The sequence below is a fragment of the Rhineura floridana genome, chromosome 1 (assembly GCF_030035675.1).
Source record: "Rhineura floridana isolate rRhiFlo1 chromosome 1, rRhiFlo1.hap2, whole genome shotgun sequence".
NCBI classification, from domain to species: Eukaryota; Metazoa; Chordata; class Lepidosauria; order Squamata; family Rhineuridae; genus Rhineura; species Rhineura floridana.
Window position 1 is genome coordinate 159,721,202 of NC_084480.1, and position 21,092 is coordinate 159,742,293.

Consider the following 21,092-nt stretch of genomic DNA (forward strand, 5'->3'; position numbering starts at 1 on the left):
TTGGGAAGCTGCTGTTTCCCAGCTTCTATTTCCCATCTGTAAAATGGGAAAATAATGAGCTACTTGCTTGGGGATTAATAAGAAAGTACATGCCAAAAAAGACGATGTGCTACTGGAGAACAATAGCATACAAAGGAAGTTCTTTCTTCATTCCAGTTGCAGACAACAGCAGGAGAGGAGAGTGCTCTTCGCATTCAGGCCCTGCTTGCAGGTTTCCAGTGGGCAATTTGGTGGGCCACTGTGAGAACAGAATGCTGGATTAAATGGGCCATTGGCCTGATCCAGCAGGCTCTTCTTACATTCTTATGATCTGATTGTGGGTTTGTGGGAGTTGCTCCTGCTTTACAACCTCTTTCCCCTCCATCTAGTTCAGCCATTCCCAACCAGTGTGCCTCCAGATGTTGTTGGACCACTATTCCCATCTTTCCTGACCATTGGCAATGCTGGCTGAGACTGATGGGAGTTGTGGTCCAACAACATCTGGAGGCACACTAGTTGGGAAAGGCTGATCTAGTTTCTGCCAGGTAATATCCCAACACATGCTTTTTGCTTCTGATTGAACATTGTAAGAGGTGGTGTTTGGGAAGTGGGGGTGGGGTGGGGTTCTTCACTAACTTTCCATCCTTTCTCTCATCTCTCGTCTTCACCAGTGCTTTTTACCATCACAGCTTTGCCATGTATGCATCTCCTATTGCCATCTGACCAGCCCTTTCCTCAACTTCCCAGCACTTTCCCATCCCTTTTCTTTCCCCCTGGCCACTTTGTCAGTCTAGCACAAGTGTTAAGGCCTCTGGAGAGGAGCCATGCTTTTTGGTGGTCTGTGTAGTACCTAACGCACTCAGAGCACTAAATGTTTCTGCTCTGTATCCCCCAGCCAGGCACCCCTACAGCCCTGTCTTCTATCTTTAGTCTGTCCTGAACATAATTTGTAATTATTATTACAGTTATCGTTTCCCCTGCTCTTTCATTCTTGCAACAACCCATATTATGTCCATTCAACAAGACTGAGCTTTCCACACATCCATAGGATGGGAGTTGAACCTATATCTCCCAAATTAAAATATGTCAGATAAATGTTTTCCACACACAAGTAGTGGCTAGGCAATAGCATGATGGCTTAAGATACCCCCAGACTTATGTGGTAGTGATACTGGCATAAGCCTGTTCATCCCTCTTTCTCCAACAGTACCTACAAGACAAAACTGGCTTGGGCTATGTGCTGAGTGGAGCAGGCAACTTCATGGATGACTCCAAGCAACACCTTCACGAGGTCCCTGCTGGTTATCTACGTTTCTTCTATGGCCATACCTCTTCTCAGGGAGGCTTTGCCTACATTGAGATTAACGGCAAAGAGATGAGCATTACCTACATTGAGGGCAAAGGCAAGTCACTCTACAAGACCTCTCTGCCTAGGCGGAGATGTTTCTGAAGACAATTCAATATCCTGGCTTGTTGGGAGGAGCACTGCTGGCATCCCTGGCACACATGCACGCTTCTTTAATCTAAGCGGGGAATTAGCATTGGTGGGGAGTGCAACTGTCCAGACAGAGCTCTATCATCTCATATTTTGAGAGGTACTGCCACTGCACTCTTACCCAGACTTCAAAATGCCATGCATACAAAACCAGTGGGTATATGTTTCCATCTTCCTTCCAGTAGATCTTCCTATCTTCCACGTCCAAAATACTCCTTTCTGCATGCTGCATCTGAAGCCCCAAATGTGCCTCTGTAGCTCCTGCCCAAATCTTGAGAACATATCAGATCAAGAGTTGTCACTGTCCAACTTAATTGCTGGTGGCTATGAGCCTTTGTATGGTAAAAACCATAGGTGTTCAACATTTTAGGCAAGGCTCACTGCAAGAATTGAGGAACAAGCAGTAGCAGACAAAGATCAAAGTCTTGCCCAGCTGAACTGAAATGCACAACCTTGTTTCTAGCCTTTGTTCCAGCTTTAGGGTACAGTCTGCATGCAGCCGTGCTATGCTAGTTGCTGCTGCTGCTGGAGAAAAATGAAAAGAACTTAGAATTGCTATCTAATCCTCACCCACCTGGTCAGGGCTTTTAATAGCTGCCTATCATGCAGACACAGGAAAAGATGGCAACCACAGAATAATTGGACGGCACCCAGAAATTATTCCTTGCTCTCCTAGTATGAAAGAAAAGCACAGATAATTCCATAGCTTACTATATAGCTTGTTCCTACAGTATGGTAGAAACATACCCTTGTACCAAGTACCTTAGAAGCGATTGTCAGTTCTTGGGACTGCCATTAATTCTCAGAATCATCTTTTGCCTAGTTAAGATCCCCATCCTGAAACTATCTGCCAGGTCATCTGTTTCAGGCAAAGATAGTGAGACTCAGCCAGCTGATTAGGATTGGGCTGAAAATTAACTTTGCTGTGTCTGAGCTGCATCTAGTAAACTTGGGAAGTGTTTGGATGCAGCTGAAATTTGGACCAAAAATAGCAAAGGTTTTGTGGAGTCTTCCCTACTCCCAGATTCCTGAATAACAGCACAACTCATCTATTTCCCCTTACTTTTCAGGTACATGATCCTCCCCTATGCACCTTTTATGTAGAATTCTGTACCACACACTCTAGCCTTGCAGCAGGAAATTTTCTGTTGTTGACAAACAACTCCCATAGATCAGGAGATGGTGGTGACTGAGAAAAGAGTGGGTATGTGGAACACCCAGGAAACCAAGCAGGAAACATAAGGTCCCAGAGCCCATTCCTTGCTCACTTTAATAATTTTACATTGGGCTTAATGATTCAATCACTCATCATATCCTAGTGAAACAACACTTTGTGTGTGTAGAGAATGCCAGTACCAGTGCATGCCAAAAGGGGAAGAGATCCATCTGTCTTCTAAATGGATTGATGACTGATCTCTTCCTTTCTGGATTTTTCTTTTGACTCTTCTTTGTATTTGATTCTGCTCCAAACATTAGCTGGTCTTCTGCATTTCAAAACCGTTCACAATGTTTATCTGCAAGATCTATGATTCTACACAACCAGAATCCAGTTTTATTCTGTATATGGGCTCCTTAGATTTGTTTTAGGAGTTAACAGAATCTTCTAATGTTTTCTTGTGACTAGCTTTTCAATAAATGACTTTTAATTGTTTCTGCTTTTTCCACTAAATTAAATTTCAGTAGGGCCTTGTGAAGAACAGTTTGCATATCTAAGTTTTTAAAAAAAAGATCGTTGCAAATTCCAGGATCTATTGGAAAACAGATGTTTCCCCAGAACTATCAGGGCCATAACTATCATTATGCCAAGTGAGGCAACTGCTTCAGGCAAAAGATTCTCAGGTGTAGGGGAAGATTACTTCAGTTTTAAAACATGAACAATAGCTGTACAAGATTTTCATTATTTCATAAGGTGCAAGTTGAATTGACAATGAATAACTGATGCCAAGAGGCAAGAAACGGTCCTGATCAGGCATAGAATCAGAAAATATGGGAAATTGAGATAGAGTGAGGGTTTGGCCAGATGATAGCCTTGCCTGAGGGGGATAGTTAGTACCCAGCCTTATTTCTGGAGTTCAGTATAGTAGAATCATAGAATTGTAGAGTTGGAAGGGGCCTATAAGGCCATCGAGTCCAACCCCCTGCTCAATGCAGGAATCCAAATCAAAGCATTCCCGACAAATGGCTGTCCAGCTGCCTCTTGAATGCCTCCAGTGTCGGAGAGGCCACTACCTCTCTAGGTCATTGGTTCCATTGTCGTATGGTGGAAGTAGGAGTACCTCTTCAGCAACAAAAAAAAGCAGAATAGGGAAGGAGAAAAAAGGGTAGAAAGTCCACAGGAGAGTTCCTATGCAGAAAAACAAGAACCTAGTCCCCTCACAGAACTATAGTTCTCAGAGTGGTTTAGCAGTTAGTTCCTCTTGTGAGGGGAACAGGAGTCTCCTAACAGCACCTTTAACAAATTACAGTCCCTAGGATTCTTTGGGGGAGCCGTGACTGTTTAAAGTGGTATGATACTGATTTAAATGTATAATGCAGATAGAGCCCAGCTGAGGGAGGGGGAAGGTGAAACGCATATTTTTGGACTTTTCTGGCAAGAACATGAAGCCACTGAAATTTCTTGGTTAGTTATTTTGAAGAGGGGAGCAACATTTTAGGTGACCATAATATGAGAAAGGCAGTCCATGTGGTATTGGGATCCCAACCTGTGAATGGTTTTGTAGATCAAAACCAGCACTTTGCTCAGAAACAAACTGAAGGGATATTTAGTTCAAGGCTGGTTTAAAGATAAAGTATTGTAAGAAGGGGAAGCAGGGGTCTTGAAGTTGCCCATCAATAATTATTTGTTTTATTTATTACATTTATATACCGCCCCATAGCCGAAGCTCTCTGGGCGGTTTACAGCAATTAAAAACAATAAAAACAAATATACAAATTTTAAAACACAAAACACAATTTAAAAACACAATTAAAAAAAATTAAAAACACATGCTAAAATGCCTGGGAGAAGAGGAAAGTCTTGACCTGGCGCCGAAAAGATAACAGTGTTGGCACCTCGTCAATCTGCTCTCGGTCAATGCCCACTCTGCCTGCCTTCTTACTTACAATGAGTCCAGGGGGTGGCTGTGAGCTTCCTCCTTTTTTAGTCTCCATTGCCCCTTGTAGAACTCAGCAGGGAAGAGGATGGAATTAGACAAAACCAGAATTAGCCGGTTCTGCTTGTTATTGACCCTGGCTCCACCTACAATGCATAGGTCTGCTGGTCACAGTTTATAAATGGAAACCATTTTATTTTTAATTTTCCATCATTATTTTTAACTTTTTATCTATTCATATAAGTTAGCATACACAAATATTATTCATATCCTCTTTTGTCCTCTTTTCTTGTAATGCACTTCCTCTTTTTTGTAAATGTACTGCCTTCAAGTTGATTCCGACTTATGGCAACCCTATGACTAGGGTTTTCATGAGGCTGAGAGGCAGTGACTGGCCCAAGGTCACCCAGCGAGCTTCATGGCTATGTGGGGATTCAAACCCTGGTCTCCCAGGTCATAGTCCAACACCTTAACCACTACACCACACTGGCTCTCTACATGCAGCGTATGATAGACAAATTCATTTTTTGGCCATGCATTAAGTGGTCACCAATTCAGGTAAGTCCACGTAATCCAGCATCCTATTTCCAATGCTGGCCACCCAGATGTCTCTGTGAAGTCCACAATCAGGAAATAAAAACAACTCGCTTCTTCCATTTTTTTGTGTCCTAGGAGCTGGTATTTAGAAACATCACAAGATCTGATGGCAGCAACTCCATAAATGAAACACATCTCATGAAACGTTTATATTATTGCCCATATTGGCTCACGTTCAATACTATAGTTCACATGTTTTGACACACTTCTATCACACAACATTGTTGACAAATGTAGGAAGAACTTCAACAGACAAAAAACGTTTGAGCTTCCTTGAGAAAAATCTAATTTTGTAGTCAACAATAGGAATGTGTTCTGCACTGTACAAAGATACAGTAATAACTGCAATTTAAACAATTTAAGTTTACTGCATCACTTCCACATATTCCTCTTTACATGAGGAATCAAATGTGCTGCTGTGCAATTAGATGGCACGCAAGGAATGACAATAAGCAAAGGCAGAAGCCAGCTTGGTCGGTCTCCCTCAGCATCCATAGTCCCTCCCCTTGGGACAGTCTCTCTTTACTCAAGCCCAGCGCCAATGCACCCACCCTGTTCAGCTCTCCACCAAGCACCTCCTCCCCCTACCTCTTAGATCTGTTCTTCTCATTCAGACCAGATCATCGTTATCGTTTTTTTTTTAATTTAAAGAAAAGGCAAGAGAAATGTAAGCGGCCTGTCCAAAGAACAAACCCATTTCCCAGCTCCTTCCCGTAACCAAATACGTGGCTAAAGGCTGCTGGATCAGGCCTGCTCCTGTTGCTCAACACTCCTCGGCCTCTTTCAGATCAGCTCGACTCCTGGGGTGTTATTTATTGGCTCTCTGGGATTATGTTCCATGTTGTAGTTTTACTTATTAAGCAGTCATTTAACTTTTGTAAATTGTATTTTGTAAATTGTATTATTTTATTGATGTATTTTATATTGTATTTTTATATTTCTGTTTTTTGTAAGCCGCCTGGAGGGCCTTTGGCCAGAAGGCGGGGTATAAATAAATTAAATCAAATCAATCAAATCAAATAAGTTATTTTTTTTTAAGTGGATTCTGATGCTGTTGTATCACAATTTGAATTCTAGTGCATTCCAAAACCAGAAAAAGTATGGATTGAGTGTGAAGCTAGGAGCCAGTTTTAGTATCTATAGTGCACATGTTGCATTCCTTCAGTGACGCTGTGGTATATGATACAGTTTCTGCCACAAAGAAAATTGGAAGACACGGATGTCATTTTGAGAGCCCAATTCTGCTTTCGAGGAAAGGTCCAGCTGTTTGGCAGTGCTAATGAACAGAATGCCTTGTATTGCTTTCATTCAGTATTTTACAGTGTTAATGTATCACCCTGATGGCAGTAAAGGAAAAGCGAATGAAAAATGGTTGCGGGGAGGTCCAGCTTGGATGAGGAGTGTGGGGTGACTTAAAGCATTACCTCCAAGTCAATTTCCCAATGTGCATTGCACCTCCGGCAAGCACTCATATTATCCCTGTATGTCCCCTCCACACACACAGCTAATACTGGCTTTTTGTAGGTAATTTTCATCAGTGAAATGTAGCAGAGTGGGGGTTATTCCAATCCAAGTCCTCATTATAGCTTTTAGAAAATCACACAGCTCCTACGTTTGACCCTTGTATGGTGTTTCAGGACTCAAAAAGTGCTGCTTTGCAATCCAACCAATGAAGGAATTGGCTAGCCAGCAGTTATCAAGTGCACAATCCATGCACATGAAGATGAAAAACAAGTCATGGATTAACCTATTAGCCTATCTAGACAACTCTTCCTAATATCAGCACATGTTGCTAAGAACGAAGTGGCGGTGCATCAGAACATTTTTTAAGGAATCAATTTTTTATTCCAATGCATTGTGCATGGAAACGTCTCTAACCCTGATTGAGGTGAAAGTGGTTCAAACTAAAACAGAAAGAAAAACAGGAAGTTAATATAGCCTTGCAAAATGAATTTACACAAGTTACTAGCCAACCAAAATTGTTGTCTAGCTTGCCAACCCATCAGTAAATACATGAACAACAACAACAATTTTAATGTATTTTGGGGTCTGTTTTTATGATGTTTTAAAGTATTTTTAGCGTTTCTGTTTGCTGCTCTCGGCTCCTGCTGGGAGGAAGGCGGGATATAAATCAAATAATAATAATAATAATATCTAAAACTAATTTCAGAGCACAAAAATTGGTTAAAAACACAGCTGTTCTGGCATTACAAAAAATACATTTCGGGATTATATTTATTTTTGTTTTGCAGTAACTTCAATCAGGTATTTTAAAAACTACATAGTACACAATAAAAGCTAACAACACAATCATCTGATGTCAGAACTTTAAGATTACAGGAAAAAATCGTTATTTAATTTCTGTATTTTCTAGTAAAAGAGCAATGCTTTACTTTTCTGCAAAGAAGGTTTTCTCTCCCCTACCCCAGCCCCCAACATCTATTCAGAAGAACATAGCATTTTTCTCAGAACGTTTATGGCTTAATTTGTGCCAGATTTCAGCAAAGTGGTTTCAATACCAAAATGAGTTGTTATATGCCTTCAAGTGGATTATGACTTATGGCAACCTTATGAATCAGCAACCTCAAATAGCATCTGTTATAAACCACCCTGTTCAGATCTTGTAAGTTAGGTCTCCAGCTTCCTTTATGGAATCAATCCATCTCTTGTTTGGCCTTCCTCTTTTTCTACTCCCTTCTGTTTTTCCTAGCATTATTGTCTTTTCTAGTGAATCACATCTTCTCATTATGTGTCCAAAGGATGATAACCTCAGTTTCATCATTTTAGCTTCTAGTGATAGTTCTGGTTTAATTTGTTCTAACACCCAGTTGTCTTTTTCATGGTCCATGGTATGTGCAAAGCTCTCCAACAACACATTTCTAATGTGTTTATTTTTCTCATCCACTTTTCTCACTGTCCAACTTTCACATCCATACATAGAGATCGGGAATACTATGGTCTGAATGATCCTGACTTTAGTGTTCAGTGATACATCTTTGCATTTGAAGACCTTTTGTAGTTATCTCATAGCTGCCCTCCCCAGTCCTTGCCTTCTTCTGATTTCTTAACTGTGTCCATATTCATGCCAAGGTATTGATAATCCTCGACAAGTTCAATGTCATTGTCAACGTTAAAGTTACATAAATCTTCTGTTGTTATTACTTTAGTCTTCTTGACGTTCAGCTGTAGTCCTGCTTTTGTGTTTTCCTCTTTAACTTTCATCAGCATTCGTTTTAAATCATTACTGGTTTCTACTAAGACTATGGTATCGTCTGCATATCTTAATTTATTGATATTTCTCCCTCCAATTTTTACACCTTCTTCATCTTGGTCCAATCCCGCTTTCCATATGATATGTTCTGCATATAAATGAAACAAGTAGGGTGATAAAATACACCCGTCTCACACACTTTCCGATTGGGAACCAATCGGTTGCTCCATATTCTGAAACTGAAAATGTTTATATTCAATATAGGAAGGAAAATTTTAAGTCCTACACCAAAAATATTATCTGCTTAAAAAGCAATATAAATTATTGCTAACCCCAAAGAAGAAACAAGCGGTCCAAAATGGGTGGAAGGCACTGATTGATTCTTCATTAAATAAGAACTCTAAACTTTTGTGGGCTCTGGTTACTGGTGCCTCGGGCACCACATCAAGCTCAGTTAGTCTAATATCCCTGCTGACATCTGGGAGCAGTACTTTTCTGAAATGTTTGCCGAAGTTAGGGAACACTCAACAGTTGGTTCTTTTTTTTAGATTTTAACGATTTGCCAACATGGTCTCCAGTTACATAGTCTGATATAAAATCTCTCATTATCCGTCTCAAATCAGGAAAGGCTCCTGGAACCGATTTAATAGTCCCTGAAATCTTGAAGGCGAATAGAGCCTGGTGGGCTCCCCTCTTGGCAAGTCTAGTTCTCTTTGTACTAGTCACTGTATTGTTGCATTTAGGGTTCTAACCATGTGTCTATTTCCTTTTGCTTTTGCTTTCTTTCTCTCTTTAACCATTTAAAGAGTTTCTTCAGTCATCCATTGAAGTATTTCTCTCTTTTTAAATACAGTAGGGCCCCACTCATACGGCGGGTTAAGTTCCAGACCCCTGCTGTAAAGCAAAAACCGCTGTAAAGCAGAACTCATTGAATACAATGGTGCTCGATGCCTGAAAACCACGGTAAAAGCAGAACAAGCGCATATGAGTGGGGCTTTAGTCTAATTGCATCTAATTGAGACTGTTGTATTAGCGAATCGCTGTAAAGCGAAGCACCGTAAGCGGGGCCCTACTGTAGAGGTATTGTCTGTTTGCATTCTTCCCTGATAATGTCTCTGACTTCATAGTTCTTCTGGTTCTCTGTCAACTAAATTTAAAGCCTCAAATCTGTTCCTTATTTGATCTCTACATTCTTCTGGGATGTTATTTAAATTGTATTTTGGCATTATGATTGCTGCTTTGTTCTTCTTTAGCTTTACTCTGATTTTCGATATGACCAGTTAATGATCTGTACTGCAGTCTGTTCCTGGTTTTGTTTTCACAGAAAGTATGAAACTTCTCCATCTTCTGCTACCAATTATATAATCAATTTGATTTCTATATTGACCATTTGGTGATGTCCACATGTACAGTCATCTTTTCGGTTGCTCAAAAAAATGTGTTTGCAAGAAACAAATTATTGGCTTCACAGAATTCAATAAGTCTCTCTCCTGCTTCATTTCTATCTCCTAAGCCCCATTTCCCCACAATTCCTGGTTCTTCTCTGTTCCCTACTGTTGCACTCCAGTCCCCTATGATTATCAGCACATCTTGTTTTGATGTGTGATCAATTTCTTCCTGTACTTATGCATAAAATTTCTCCAATTCTCTTCTGCATTTGCTGTTGGAGCATAGACTTGGATGATGGTCATGTTAATAGGTTTCCCATTAAATCTCATTGATATAACTCACTCAGACCTTGCTCTTAATTGTTTTTCCTATATCACTCCTCACTATTAAAGCAACCCCGTTTCTTCTTAATTTCTCATTTCCTGCATAAAATATTTTGTAGTTACCTGAATGAAAATGTGCCATTCCTGTCCATTTTAATTCACTCACTCCAAGTATTGTAATGTTTACATGTTCCATTTCTTGCTTGACAATTTCTAACTTTCCCTGGTTCATACTTCTCACATTCCATGTTCCTATTGTGTGTGTCGTACAACTCTGGCCTCTCCTTATGCGTCTGTGCACATCAGCCTCAGGGCTTTCAGCTTTGACGCAGCTGCTTCATTAGTCACAGTGCTACTCGTACTTGTCCTCTGTTCTTCTCCAGTAGCTCAATGAGTGCCTTCTGACCTGGGAGTCTCATCTTCCAGCACTATCTCCTGTTGCATTTTAGATACTCTGTTCATGGTAAGAGGTATTTAGAGGTGGTTTACCATTGCCTTCCTCTGAGTTTGGATGCATCTTAGTCTGGTGTCTCAGCTTTGACCATCCCGCCTTGGGTGCCCCTGCTAGGAGTCTCGCCTCTTGGTCTAGACTCTCAGCTCATTGCTCTCAGCTTCTTCAGCACTCTCAACTCCCCCCCACGTTAAGGTGTGCATCCTAGAGGGGGGATTGTGGGGTGGGCACCCCTAATTACTTAGTGTTTTCTGCATCTTTTTGTCTAATTTGGTTGTGCATAGATGTCATTATCTGTGCCCTGTGCCCAGCAGATGCTCTGGGCCAGGTGGGAAGCACCTGCATCTTGTAGACACCCTCCCCTTTCCTAGGGGGTATGGTTTGTCCTTGTCCCTGAGCAGATTGTGGGATGGGCACCCCCAGTTACTTATTTTTTCTGCATGCTTTGTCTATTTGTGTGTGTGTATATATATGCCCTTATTCTTGCCCTGCGCCCCAGCAAAAGCTCTGGACCAGGTGGGAAGCAGTGGCATCTTGTAGAGGACACCCTCCCCTTTTCTGGGATGTATGATTTGTCCTGGCCTAGAGCATATGTGGGGTGGCACCCACAGTTACTAATTTTTTATTATTTTATGACATCATTATGCATTTATGAGCATTTTAGAAACCTGATAATTTTGATCCAATACATTTATTGTTATTCTTGACGGGGAGAGTCTCTAGATCAGGGAGATATATGATATGGTATACCCCAACGTATATTTTGAGGTTCAGACATGTTAACTTTGTCTTAAGAGTTGCTGTAGCTGTGAACCTTTCTTCTGTTTTAGCGTTTATAACTTTCAAGCAAATAAGGAAGTAGGAAATGGGAACTAGGAACCAACTTCAGCGTCGTAGAAATACTGACATTTCACTTATATTATATCCGGGTCCCAACGAGACAGGAAAAAATATAGAGGTAGGAAACGGGTAGAAGGTTTTGATTTTTAAAAATTATTATTATTTAGTTTAGTTTGGGGGGTTGTCCTCTAGGACGTAAATGAGCGCTGCTCATAGAAAGGAATGAAGAAATTTAGGATTTTACCGAAGCTGTTATTGGGTAGCAGAGAGTCCCCTCACCCAGAAAAAAACAGCTAGCGCTGCAATCCAATACACATTTACCTGAGAGTAAGTTCCACTGAACCCAATGGAACTTACCTCTGAGTAGACATGTACTGGATTGCAGCCTAAGGCAGGAGTTCCTGTGCTTTCTAACTTAGCTTTTATTTTATGTGGAAAATGTGATCTTTTGTTATTTGAGTTTATAAACATTTAACAATGAAATCTGCCTCCAATGGAGCAGAAGGCTTCCACATGCAATTATGCACTGGGAGTTTGCTACAACCTGAAATATCTCCGTTTTCTTCCCAGTGGCCACGCCTCCGCAATCAAAGCGGCGCTAAAATCTCGGAATCCTCCATACTTCGTTAGGCGCAAGGTCTTCCGTCGGGGTAATCGAACTCACAAATTCCGGCCGTGTTGACTCTACATTTTTCTATCTCTATGCTTCCCCTACCCAAAGGGGCGTGGCGGCAGCGTTTCCTTTCTGGGCGGACACCGGAAGTACTGGTCTCTGTTGGAAACGAGGCCTGGGGACGTTGCTGAAGCCAGGTAGGAAGAGAAGGTGAACTTCTGCGCGTTCTCAAGCCTTCTTCTTCCGGTGTGGCTGCATCTTGAGCTGGCATTGGCGTTAATCTAGGAATCGATTAAAGATGCTAGCAACCCGCACCTGACCATCCGCTCGCCGTCCCCGCGTGTTCTCCATTCTGTGGCCTGGTTTGCTCCTCCTTTAAAGAGTTAATAAGCAATTTTTTATGCTATAGGGATAAACGTTATCGTCATCTTTCTCTCTTCTTCTTCAGGGCAAGATGCTGGTTAAAAGAGGGGAGCGTGGTTACTGCTGGTGGTGATAGTGGTAGGCTCACCGCGAGTATTGCTGGGTAGTTCGCTGTAGTCAGGGGTGCGGTTGTTTTGTTGCCTTCTCTTGATCGTGGGATGAGGCCTGTTTAAGGGAGAGGGTGCAGACAAGGAAAGCCACCTATGTAGTAGTGATTCTGGGTCATTGAGTATAGTTGGCAGCCAAAGGAGTAAAATTTCAAGGTCATATATCCAAACCAAAAGGGCTATAGTTTGTATGGTTTTAGGATAGCTTTAGCCATTGGCTCTGTTCTGTCCCTGAGCCACCAAACCCAGTCAGGTTCCTGCACACTAGAACACCAACAACTCTTCCCTGTTAGGCTCCATCTCTTGGTCAGTGAAGTACTAGTCCTTGGCTGTACCCCATTAGTAGCAATTATCTGAGCCTAGGGCACTCTAGTCCTCCCAAGTTATATTGAGTTTTCTGGTACAGTGGTTTTATGAATACTTTAATCTCTTTAATCTTCAGAAGCAGCCTTCTTCATTCTGCTGCTTTCCAGACGTTGATGGACTACAACTCCCGTTAGTCCCAGCAAGCATGGCCAATGATTGGGGATGATGGAAGTTGTAGGCCAAAGCATCTGGAGGGCAACTGAGGAAGGCTGCTCTGTAGTCATTAGGAATGAAAATGATTTTTAATATTCTTTCTCTCTCCCTATTTGTTTACTATTTGTTTCTCCTTGCTTCTTTTGCATGTTGCAGGCAAAAATGGGCCGTAGAAAGTCAAAGCGGAAGCCTCCACCCAAGAAGAAGATGACTGGGACACTTGAGACCCAATTTACCTGCCCCTTCTGTAACCATGAAAAATCATGTGATGTTAAAATGTAAGCTGTGTAAAAAGAGAAGAGATATTTTCTTATTTGTGGCAAATGAAAGCTTAACATTGACTCCAGACCCTCAAGAGGAAGGTTCAGAAAATAGGAATGCTGGAGGACACATGTTTCTTTGTAGCTGGACAGGGGCAGTGGGCGGCAATATTAGAATTGGGAAAGGGATTGGGGGAAAATTACAGCAGGCCAGCCCTTTGTAGGGGAATGACCTGCTTATCTTCCCTCAGATTGATCCAACCTACAGGTTACGTTGTCCAGAGTGCAACAAACAAAAGGTGTATGTGCTAAGAGAAGACTCAACCCCCTTTGCCATCCCTGCCAAATATTCAAGAGAATATAAAGAATTTTTGGTGGAATTCAAAGATTTTAAAGGAAGAACAGCAGGATGACTAAAGGATTTTTATTTTTAAAGAAACCAAAGGGTAGGGGGAAAAGGCTGAAGCATTCAGAAAAACCAGTAAAGGATATATTTCAAGCACTTAAGAGAATTTCCAAGTGCATGTATGAAGTATCTGTTTTTTGCACTAAATGGTGGTCAAGGTGGCTAGAAGCAACAATAACACAAATGCAATAAAACAACAATAATACAAAAAAATAGAGCAGGTAAAAATCAATAAAAGTTATCAGTTAAAACCAGTTTCAACATTTACAAATCAGCTCATGGGATACAGACTTCTGAATAAAAATTTATTTAACTGCTGGCAGAAGGTAATCGGAGATGAGGCTAGCTGGTTTTCTATTAGCAAACAATTCCAGTTCCTATGAGCAGCCACCAAGAATGTCTTCTCTCAAGTTTCTGCCAGATGTCGGCAGAAGCAAGACATTCAGATTTAATAAAATAATTGTTAAATAGAGAGAGATGTACTGAAATTAGAATGAGTAAATGTGTTTTATTTCCTCTAAGCACACCAAGTTTAAAGTGTAGATGCCAGCACTTTTCCAACGCCATGGACTACTCCCAAAGATGTCCTTCATTGTTGTCCTTTATTGTGTGACTCCAAATCTCTACTGCTACTAATGTGGAGTGTTAGAACCAGGAAATCCTTTGTGCTTGCTCATGCTGCCTTGTTGAACTGGACTTACGTGATCCCTGTTCCCAAGCAGGGCCGGTGCTAAAGGGCGGCCAGGTCAGGCCCTGGCCGAGGGCCCCTCAATAGGTTGGGAGAGGAGTAGGGCTCCCTTTCTGCAATCCACAGCAGAGTACTGCCGCGGATCACAGGGAGAGAGCTTCCCAGCCACCCGCCCGTTCGCTGGCTCCACCTACCTGTCTCACCTGTCTTTTGCAGCTATGTGCATAGGGCTGCTATTAACCAAGATGGTGGCTGAGGTTTCCCTAAAGTGCTGATGCCTCTACTGCCATATTGGTTGATGGCAGGGATGCACGCACATAGCACGCATGCATGCTATCAACCAAGATGGTGGCGGAGGCTTCAGCCCCTTAGGGAAACCTTGGCTGCCAACTTGGTTAATGGCAGCCCAGCGCACACAGCCGCAAAAGTCAGGAGAGACAGGTGGGTGGGGCACGAGTGTGTGCGTGCTCACCGGGGCCCCGGGCAAGCTGGTGCCCAAGGGCCCCGGCATGCCTGGCACTGGCCCTGTTCCTAAGTATGGGAGGAACACCTCTTGTTACTACTGGTCAGAGGCTGGATATGCTTTAGGGCAGGGGTGCAAAATCTTTTTTGGGCCAGATCTTTTATCTCCATACCCTATGAGCCTATGTTGACAGGTGGGCGGTAGCTCATGGGGGTGGAGAGAGGCAGTGACCAAGCAGAATTGAACTCCCTGTGCATCAGCTGATGCAGAGAGAGCAATGCTTTTTGCAGGCTTTGTGTATGCGAGCGAGGTCCCTTGCGCACCTGAAGGAGCAGGATTGAACTTCCTGCCCATCAGCTGATGGGTGGAGGATTCAGTCCTGCTTTCTGCAGGGATTGGCTGCATGCGCTAGTTTCCATGCACAGCTGAACCAAGCAGAATTGGGGGGGGGGATCCACCCATTAGGGTGACATTTTCCATTTGACAAGTGGTCATGGTTTAGGAAGAATGGCCTCATGGGCCAAACTGAAACTAATTGCAGGCTAAATCTGGCTTGGGGGCTGGAGGTTCCCCACACCTGCTCTAGGGAAAGCTTTGTGGAGGGTTCTTCCTCTTGCCATGCTTGTTGCTGAGTTTGGCTAAGGTGTTCATTGCATATTGAGAAGTTCAGCAACCAAGGTAGTATGAAGGAACAAGCCCTTTACTCTTTTCTGGCCTTCAGTTTCTCACATACAGGTACTTTGCACCTACACAATGTTTTCTGTGTTCCAGGGACAGGGCTCGGAATACCGGTGTGATATCCTGTACCGTGTGTCTAGAAGAATTTCAGACTCCTATAACATGTATCCTTTGATCTTTTATTTAATTTTATAATGCTCAGTTATCTTCCCACATGTAGACCAGGTTCTTGCTTTCATGTCAGTAATTTGTAATGCTGGCCGAGATGGTTTCTGTTTGGTCATGGGCTTTACATGTCTTGGCCTATCCTGCAATTAGAACCTGGAAATAGAGAGCATCAAAATGAACCAGGCAATCCTAAGGAATGTACTGTTCACATACTCATGGCCTTTTCAGAGTCGTTAAATCAGTTGAAACACACCAGCACCACAAACATTTAAAATCAGCTCAAGTCCCGCTGTTGCATCAAGCTTAACTGAAGAAATCACTTGTAAGATGTTACAATGCTTCTGAAATTCATCCAACAACAAAGTTTTTTTTATGTAGGAAACACTCTTGGTAGATTCTTCCTTGACCTTTGATCCTGAAGACCTTTCAGAACCAGTGGATGTTTATAGCGATTGGATAGATGCTTGTGAGGCAGCCAATCAATGACAGCAACTGGAAAGGAATTTGCCAGGAGTTAAACAATGTGTCTGAATTTGAAAACGGTGGGGGGCATGTGTTACATAATGCACTGGAAGTTCTAACAAGTGGCTGGGAAATGTGACTCTTGTGCTATTTGTTTCCAGTAATCCTGTCCTTTCCCATGAATATTATAGAATTGTACCCCTGGAGTTTAGGGACTAAAGTCTATCAGTAGGATCTGCAGTACAGGTCAACTGTTATATGAACATTCTGATCTTTAAAAATCTTACTATATAAGACTGCCTTGGGTGCTCTCTGTCAAGTGCTGCTGCTTAATCTCTGTTCATTTCAGTTGGGCTTGTGTGGAAGGAGTGTCCATGCAGACTTCTTTGAACTGAATTCAGAGGTAGCCCTTAAGTTTAATTCTGAGGGGAAGCCTGCAGACATCACTGAGCAATTGTGCCATCATCTGACTAATAGGTGCTGGTGTAATGTACATAGGTGATATTGGAACAGTATATTGTAAAATATCCCTCCTGTGTGTGTGTTTTGCTTTTTTATCCTCTCTGTGGTGAGCATGAACTGTGCTTGCCAGAAATAGATCACTTAATTGCCAGTTTGGCTTCCCTCTTCTTATTTGTCTTAGTTCCTAATAGAGCGCTCACAAATACATTGGTCACAGCAACTGCCACATTAGATTGACTTTGAAGTGAGTGGGGATGGGGGCAGAGGTTTAATTTTGAATCTGGCAATCAAGGAAGGGGAATGCTTTGGCCCTTTCTCAGCTTTCCTAACTCACTGTCATGTGGCACTGACTCAGGAGGCCTTTGTTGGCCTTCCTGGATGGGAAAAGCAGCCTCATGCTGTACATTCCCTGACAGCCATTGCTGCCTTATCAAGTCCCTTGTCTTTGAGATCTAAGCTAGAATTAATTCTATGTTCAACTGCCTGTCCTCCTGTATGTAAATAATATCTGAGAAAGCAGAAACTCACTCATTTTTAATGTATTTGAGTAGCCTCTGCCAGTGACTTTGAGTGATTAACACCCATTTTAAATAAACTCCATAATGGAAAAGCAGCTGTTCCGTGTCTTCTGTTACTGTTGGTGGTGTGTTTGGTCCTTGCAGCTCTTTCTTGTTTGAAGTTGACACAGCTTTATGTGTTTTTTAACTGCTTCTGTGGTAACAACATTGCGTTTGTCTTCAGTTTTGTAATTGCTCTTCATTTTGGAGAAGACAATGTGGCTTAAGTGATGTGCTTAGATACCCTTAGCTGTTTCAGCTTCAGTTCCCTGGAAGCTTCCAGATGGCTTTGAGTAAACTACCCTCTCTCAGCCCAACCCCATTTTTCAGGAATGCTGTGGGGCTAAAATACCATTCTGAGCTCTGTTGAAGAAGAAGATCAAAATAAGACTGAACTACCAATATGGAAAGTATGAGGTCTCTGCTGGGATGGTCATTCCACCAATAATACTGATGAAGCTCACACTGAGATTCTGTGTTTGTTTTAGTGCAGAACTGGTGATGTTGCTGGAAGGAAAAAAATACACAGGAACTGAATGGAAACTTGGAGGTGGTTGATTGAAACATATACTGTGTTTAATTTGGCATACATGTTGCATCCCTCCAACCCTCAGTTGTGTTTCTGTCTTGGTCAGGGAGGAAGTCCACAGAAAGTGCAAAAAAGAAAGACCGGAACAGGGACAGTGAAATGCAACATAACCAATCTTCCCTCTTCTCCCCCCCCCCTTTTTGGGCAATGGAAGTCAATGTACTTCTAATGGCCAGATGGTCCGCTGCTATGGCCCATATGGCCCTTTTTGTTTTTTTAATCGATATGTTATAAATTGTTTTAATTCTATAGATACTTTAATTATGTTTTAATAATAGCTTTCTGTATGTATTTACTTGTATGCTTTTATCTGTTTTAATTTTTGTAACCTGCCTTGAGTCCGTTTTGGGGAAAAGGTGGGATATAAATGAATAAAATAAGAAGCTGTCATTGGAGGTGGGTACAGCTGGATTCTCTCCTTTTGCCTTTGGGACAACAGCTTCTATTCAAGTCCCAGTCCTCAGCCACAGCCAGGGTCAGCTGAAGGGTCAGCGAGACAACAGCACTCTGAGGTCTTCTCCCTGCATCACCTTGTAGAGAGCACAACTCCTGCTGTGTCTTACTCTGGCTGTCTCTTTGCTGCTCAATGCCCCCAGCAAAGGAGAATGGCGGGTCCTCCAGGCTGAAAGAGTTTTTCTCCATTTACTCATGCTGGTCAATCACACCTACTTGTCTGGTAAAGATTGTTCTGAAATATTGTTTATAACCTGCTGTTCTTTGTAAAACTAGGGTGGCTTCTTGAAATAATCTACCTTTTTCCCTTATTGACTACTGCAAACATGGGCAAATGGCTGCATTCCAGGTAAGCACCCTTGGAGTACCAGGATGGAGTGTTTGTGACAAATCAGCTGACTGGACTTGTTTGCTCTGAAAGATTAGGCTGAGTAAATAAAACTTCGAAGCTGCTGTCGCCTAACCACACCAAGGTGATTTATTGGTACTTTGGACAGAGCATTCTAGGATAATCAGGGCAGCTAGGCAGCTAACCCTGTTTTCTCAGTAACCTTTGTTCTTTGGGGGTCACCATGGTTTTTTGAATAAAAGTAGAATGTGTGGCATGGAGTAATACGTCTAGCATCTTTTTATATTAGGTTGGTCAATTTTTGTCTTTTAGCTTTTTAAAATTGTACGCTGCTGTGCCAAAGCTTGCTTTAAAAGATGAGGTAGAAATAGGCCATTCCCCTCTAAAGAGGTCTGGTTGGGTAATCCTGCCCATTTTGGATTCAATGACTAGCCATCCCTTGTAAATAATGCTCCATCAGTTAAGCGTAACCAAGTCCCTTGCAGGCTAGAGAACAAAGCTCTCTTCTCATGCAGTGAGGGGAGGTACATCCCCTGCTGGGACTTTGTAGGTGCCTTTGAAGTGGTGTTTGCTAGAGTGAAAACACAGATGTTGATGTACTCCTTAACTTGCTGTGTATATAACCTGTTTCTCCTTGTAAAAAGTTGCCGTGTTTGATCACTCCCATGAGCTCCCTTAATGTGGAATTCGTGCCCACAGGAGGCAGTGATGGCCACCAACTTGGATGGCTTTAAAAGAGGGTTAGGCAAATTCATGGAGGATAAGGCTATCAGTGGCTACTAGCCATGATGGCCATGTTCTGCCTCCATGGTTGGAGGCAGTGTGCTTCTGAATACCAATTGCTGGAAACAATTGCTGGAGGGGAAAGTGCTCTTGCACTCAGGTCTTGTTTGCGGGCTTCTGGCTGGCTGCTGTGAGGACTGGATGCTGGACTAGATGGGCCATTAGCCTGATTCAGCAGGCTCTTATGTTCTTAATGTACCTTTCAGCCAATGGAATAGAGAACCTTGCATACTGCAGGGCTGAACAGGACCATCTGCTTGTTCCCCCATGTGAGCCCAGCCTGTGTATAGGCATAGCACATGTCCACAGGAGAACTTAATGGGAATTGCTAAGTCCTGAACATGTACACTGCCAATGCACACAAGAATTGCAGTCAGTATTAGCCCACATACTTCTGTCTTGCTTATAAGGGGTCACAGCAGTTTGACTGGTTTAAGTAGTTTGAGCAGAGGCGAAGAAGCTGTTAAAGGCAAGACGGCTTCTTTTAGAATATGGAAGTGTTGTCCAAAGGAGAACAAAAACGAACACAAACTTTGGCAAAAGAAATGTAAGTCAACAATAAGGGGTGCCAGAAAAGAATTTGAGGAGCGTGTTACTAAAACCAAAGACCAACAACAAAATCAAATACATTAGTATCAGAAAACCAGCTATGTAGGCAGAATCAAAGGTGTGCTAAAGATGGATAAGGAGACTGCAGAGAAGCTGACTTAATTCTTTGCATCTGTCTTCACAGTGACATGTAGGGCAGGCTCCCATACCTGAACTTTCTCAGGAAGGGAGTCTGAGGAACGGAGGTTAAAAAGTGGTGCCGAAAAACAAAGTTCTAGGCCTCGTAGACCAACAACTGACCAGGTCCAGATGGCATCCATCTGAGAGTTCTTAAAGAACTCAGATGTGAATGGATGCTGTGCTAACAGAAATATGAAACCTATCTCTGTATCTGAGGATTAAAAAATGGCCAATGCAACAGCAATTTTTAAAAATGGTTACGGGGGGGATCCTACAGACTGATTAACTTAATGTATATTCCAGGAAACTGGAAAGCATTATGAAATATAAAATTGCCAAGCACAGGGAAGAACAAGTCTTGCTGAAGTGAAGCTAGCATCACTTATGTGATGTCCCATCATGTCTAACCTATTACAGTTTTTTGAGAATGTCAGCAAGTATATAGATAGAGGTGATCCAGTTGATATTGTGTACTTGGACTTTTAAAAAGCGTTTGACAAAATACTCTACCAAAGGGTCTTGAGTAAGCTTAGCAGTCATGGAATAAGAGAGGTCTTCTTGTGGATCAGTAACTGGCTAAGAAACAGGAAGCAAAGAATAGCAATAAATAGAGAGTTCTCCAAATGGAGGTGTGTAGAAAATGAAATCCCTCAAAGATCACTGTTGGGACCTGTGCTTTTTAACTTGTTCATAAATGATTTTGAGTTGGGGTGAGCAACTGTTCTGAGGATCCCAAATTGTTCACACTGGTTAAAACTGGGAAGAGTTCTAAAAGAGTCTCTCCAAACTGAATGAAAGGGCAGTAAAATGGCAAATGCAATTCAATATAAGCAAATGTAATGTGATGCACACTGAGGCAAAAAAACCTTAATTTCACATATAGGCTCATGGGGTCTGAACTGGTGGTGACTGACCAGGAACAAGACCTTGGGGTCATGATAGATACATCAATGAAGATTCCAACACTGTGCAGCAGTTGTGAAAAAGGCAAATTCCATGCTAGGGA

At 42.2% G+C, this 21,092-nt stretch overlaps 2 protein-coding genes across 7 annotated transcripts in view; both read left to right on the forward strand.

The window, feature by feature from the left end:
- ACP5 (acid phosphatase 5, tartrate resistant) overlaps positions 1-3,125 on the forward strand; it is a 41,295-nt gene extending 38,170 nt beyond the window's left edge. For all 4 annotated transcript variants that reach the window (XM_061629500.1, XM_061629338.1, XM_061629448.1 and 1 more), the window contains exon 5: positions 1,187-3,125. In XM_061629500.1, the coding sequence (XP_061485484.1) occupies positions 1,187-1,429 (243 nt within the window). In that variant the 3' untranslated portion in view covers positions 1,430-3,125. The remainder of the gene's footprint in view (positions 1-1,186) is intronic.
- Positions 3,126-12,014: 8,889 nt separating this feature from the next.
- On the forward strand, positions 12,015-17,236 carry ELOF1 (elongation factor 1). Of its 3 annotated transcripts, XM_061640264.1 has the most exons (5): positions 12,015-12,187; positions 12,439-12,491; positions 13,196-13,317; positions 15,628-15,698; positions 16,124-17,236. In XM_061640264.1, the coding sequence occupies exons 3-5, from the start codon at positions 13,202-13,204 to the stop codon at positions 16,186-16,188; spliced, it is 252 nt and encodes an 83-aa protein (XP_061496248.1). In that variant the 5' UTR covers positions 12,015-12,187; positions 12,439-12,491; positions 13,196-13,201; the 3' UTR covers positions 16,189-17,236. The 3 variants fall into 3 exon arrangements, with proteins under 3 accessions (XP_061496248.1, XP_061496240.1, XP_061496232.1); XM_061640256.1 differs by lacking the exon at positions 12,439-12,491 and having other exon boundaries at positions 12,017-12,187; XM_061640248.1 differs by lacking the exon at positions 12,439-12,491 and having other exon boundaries at positions 12,020-12,372.
- The last annotated feature ends 3,856 nt before the right edge of the window (positions 17,237-21,092 follow it).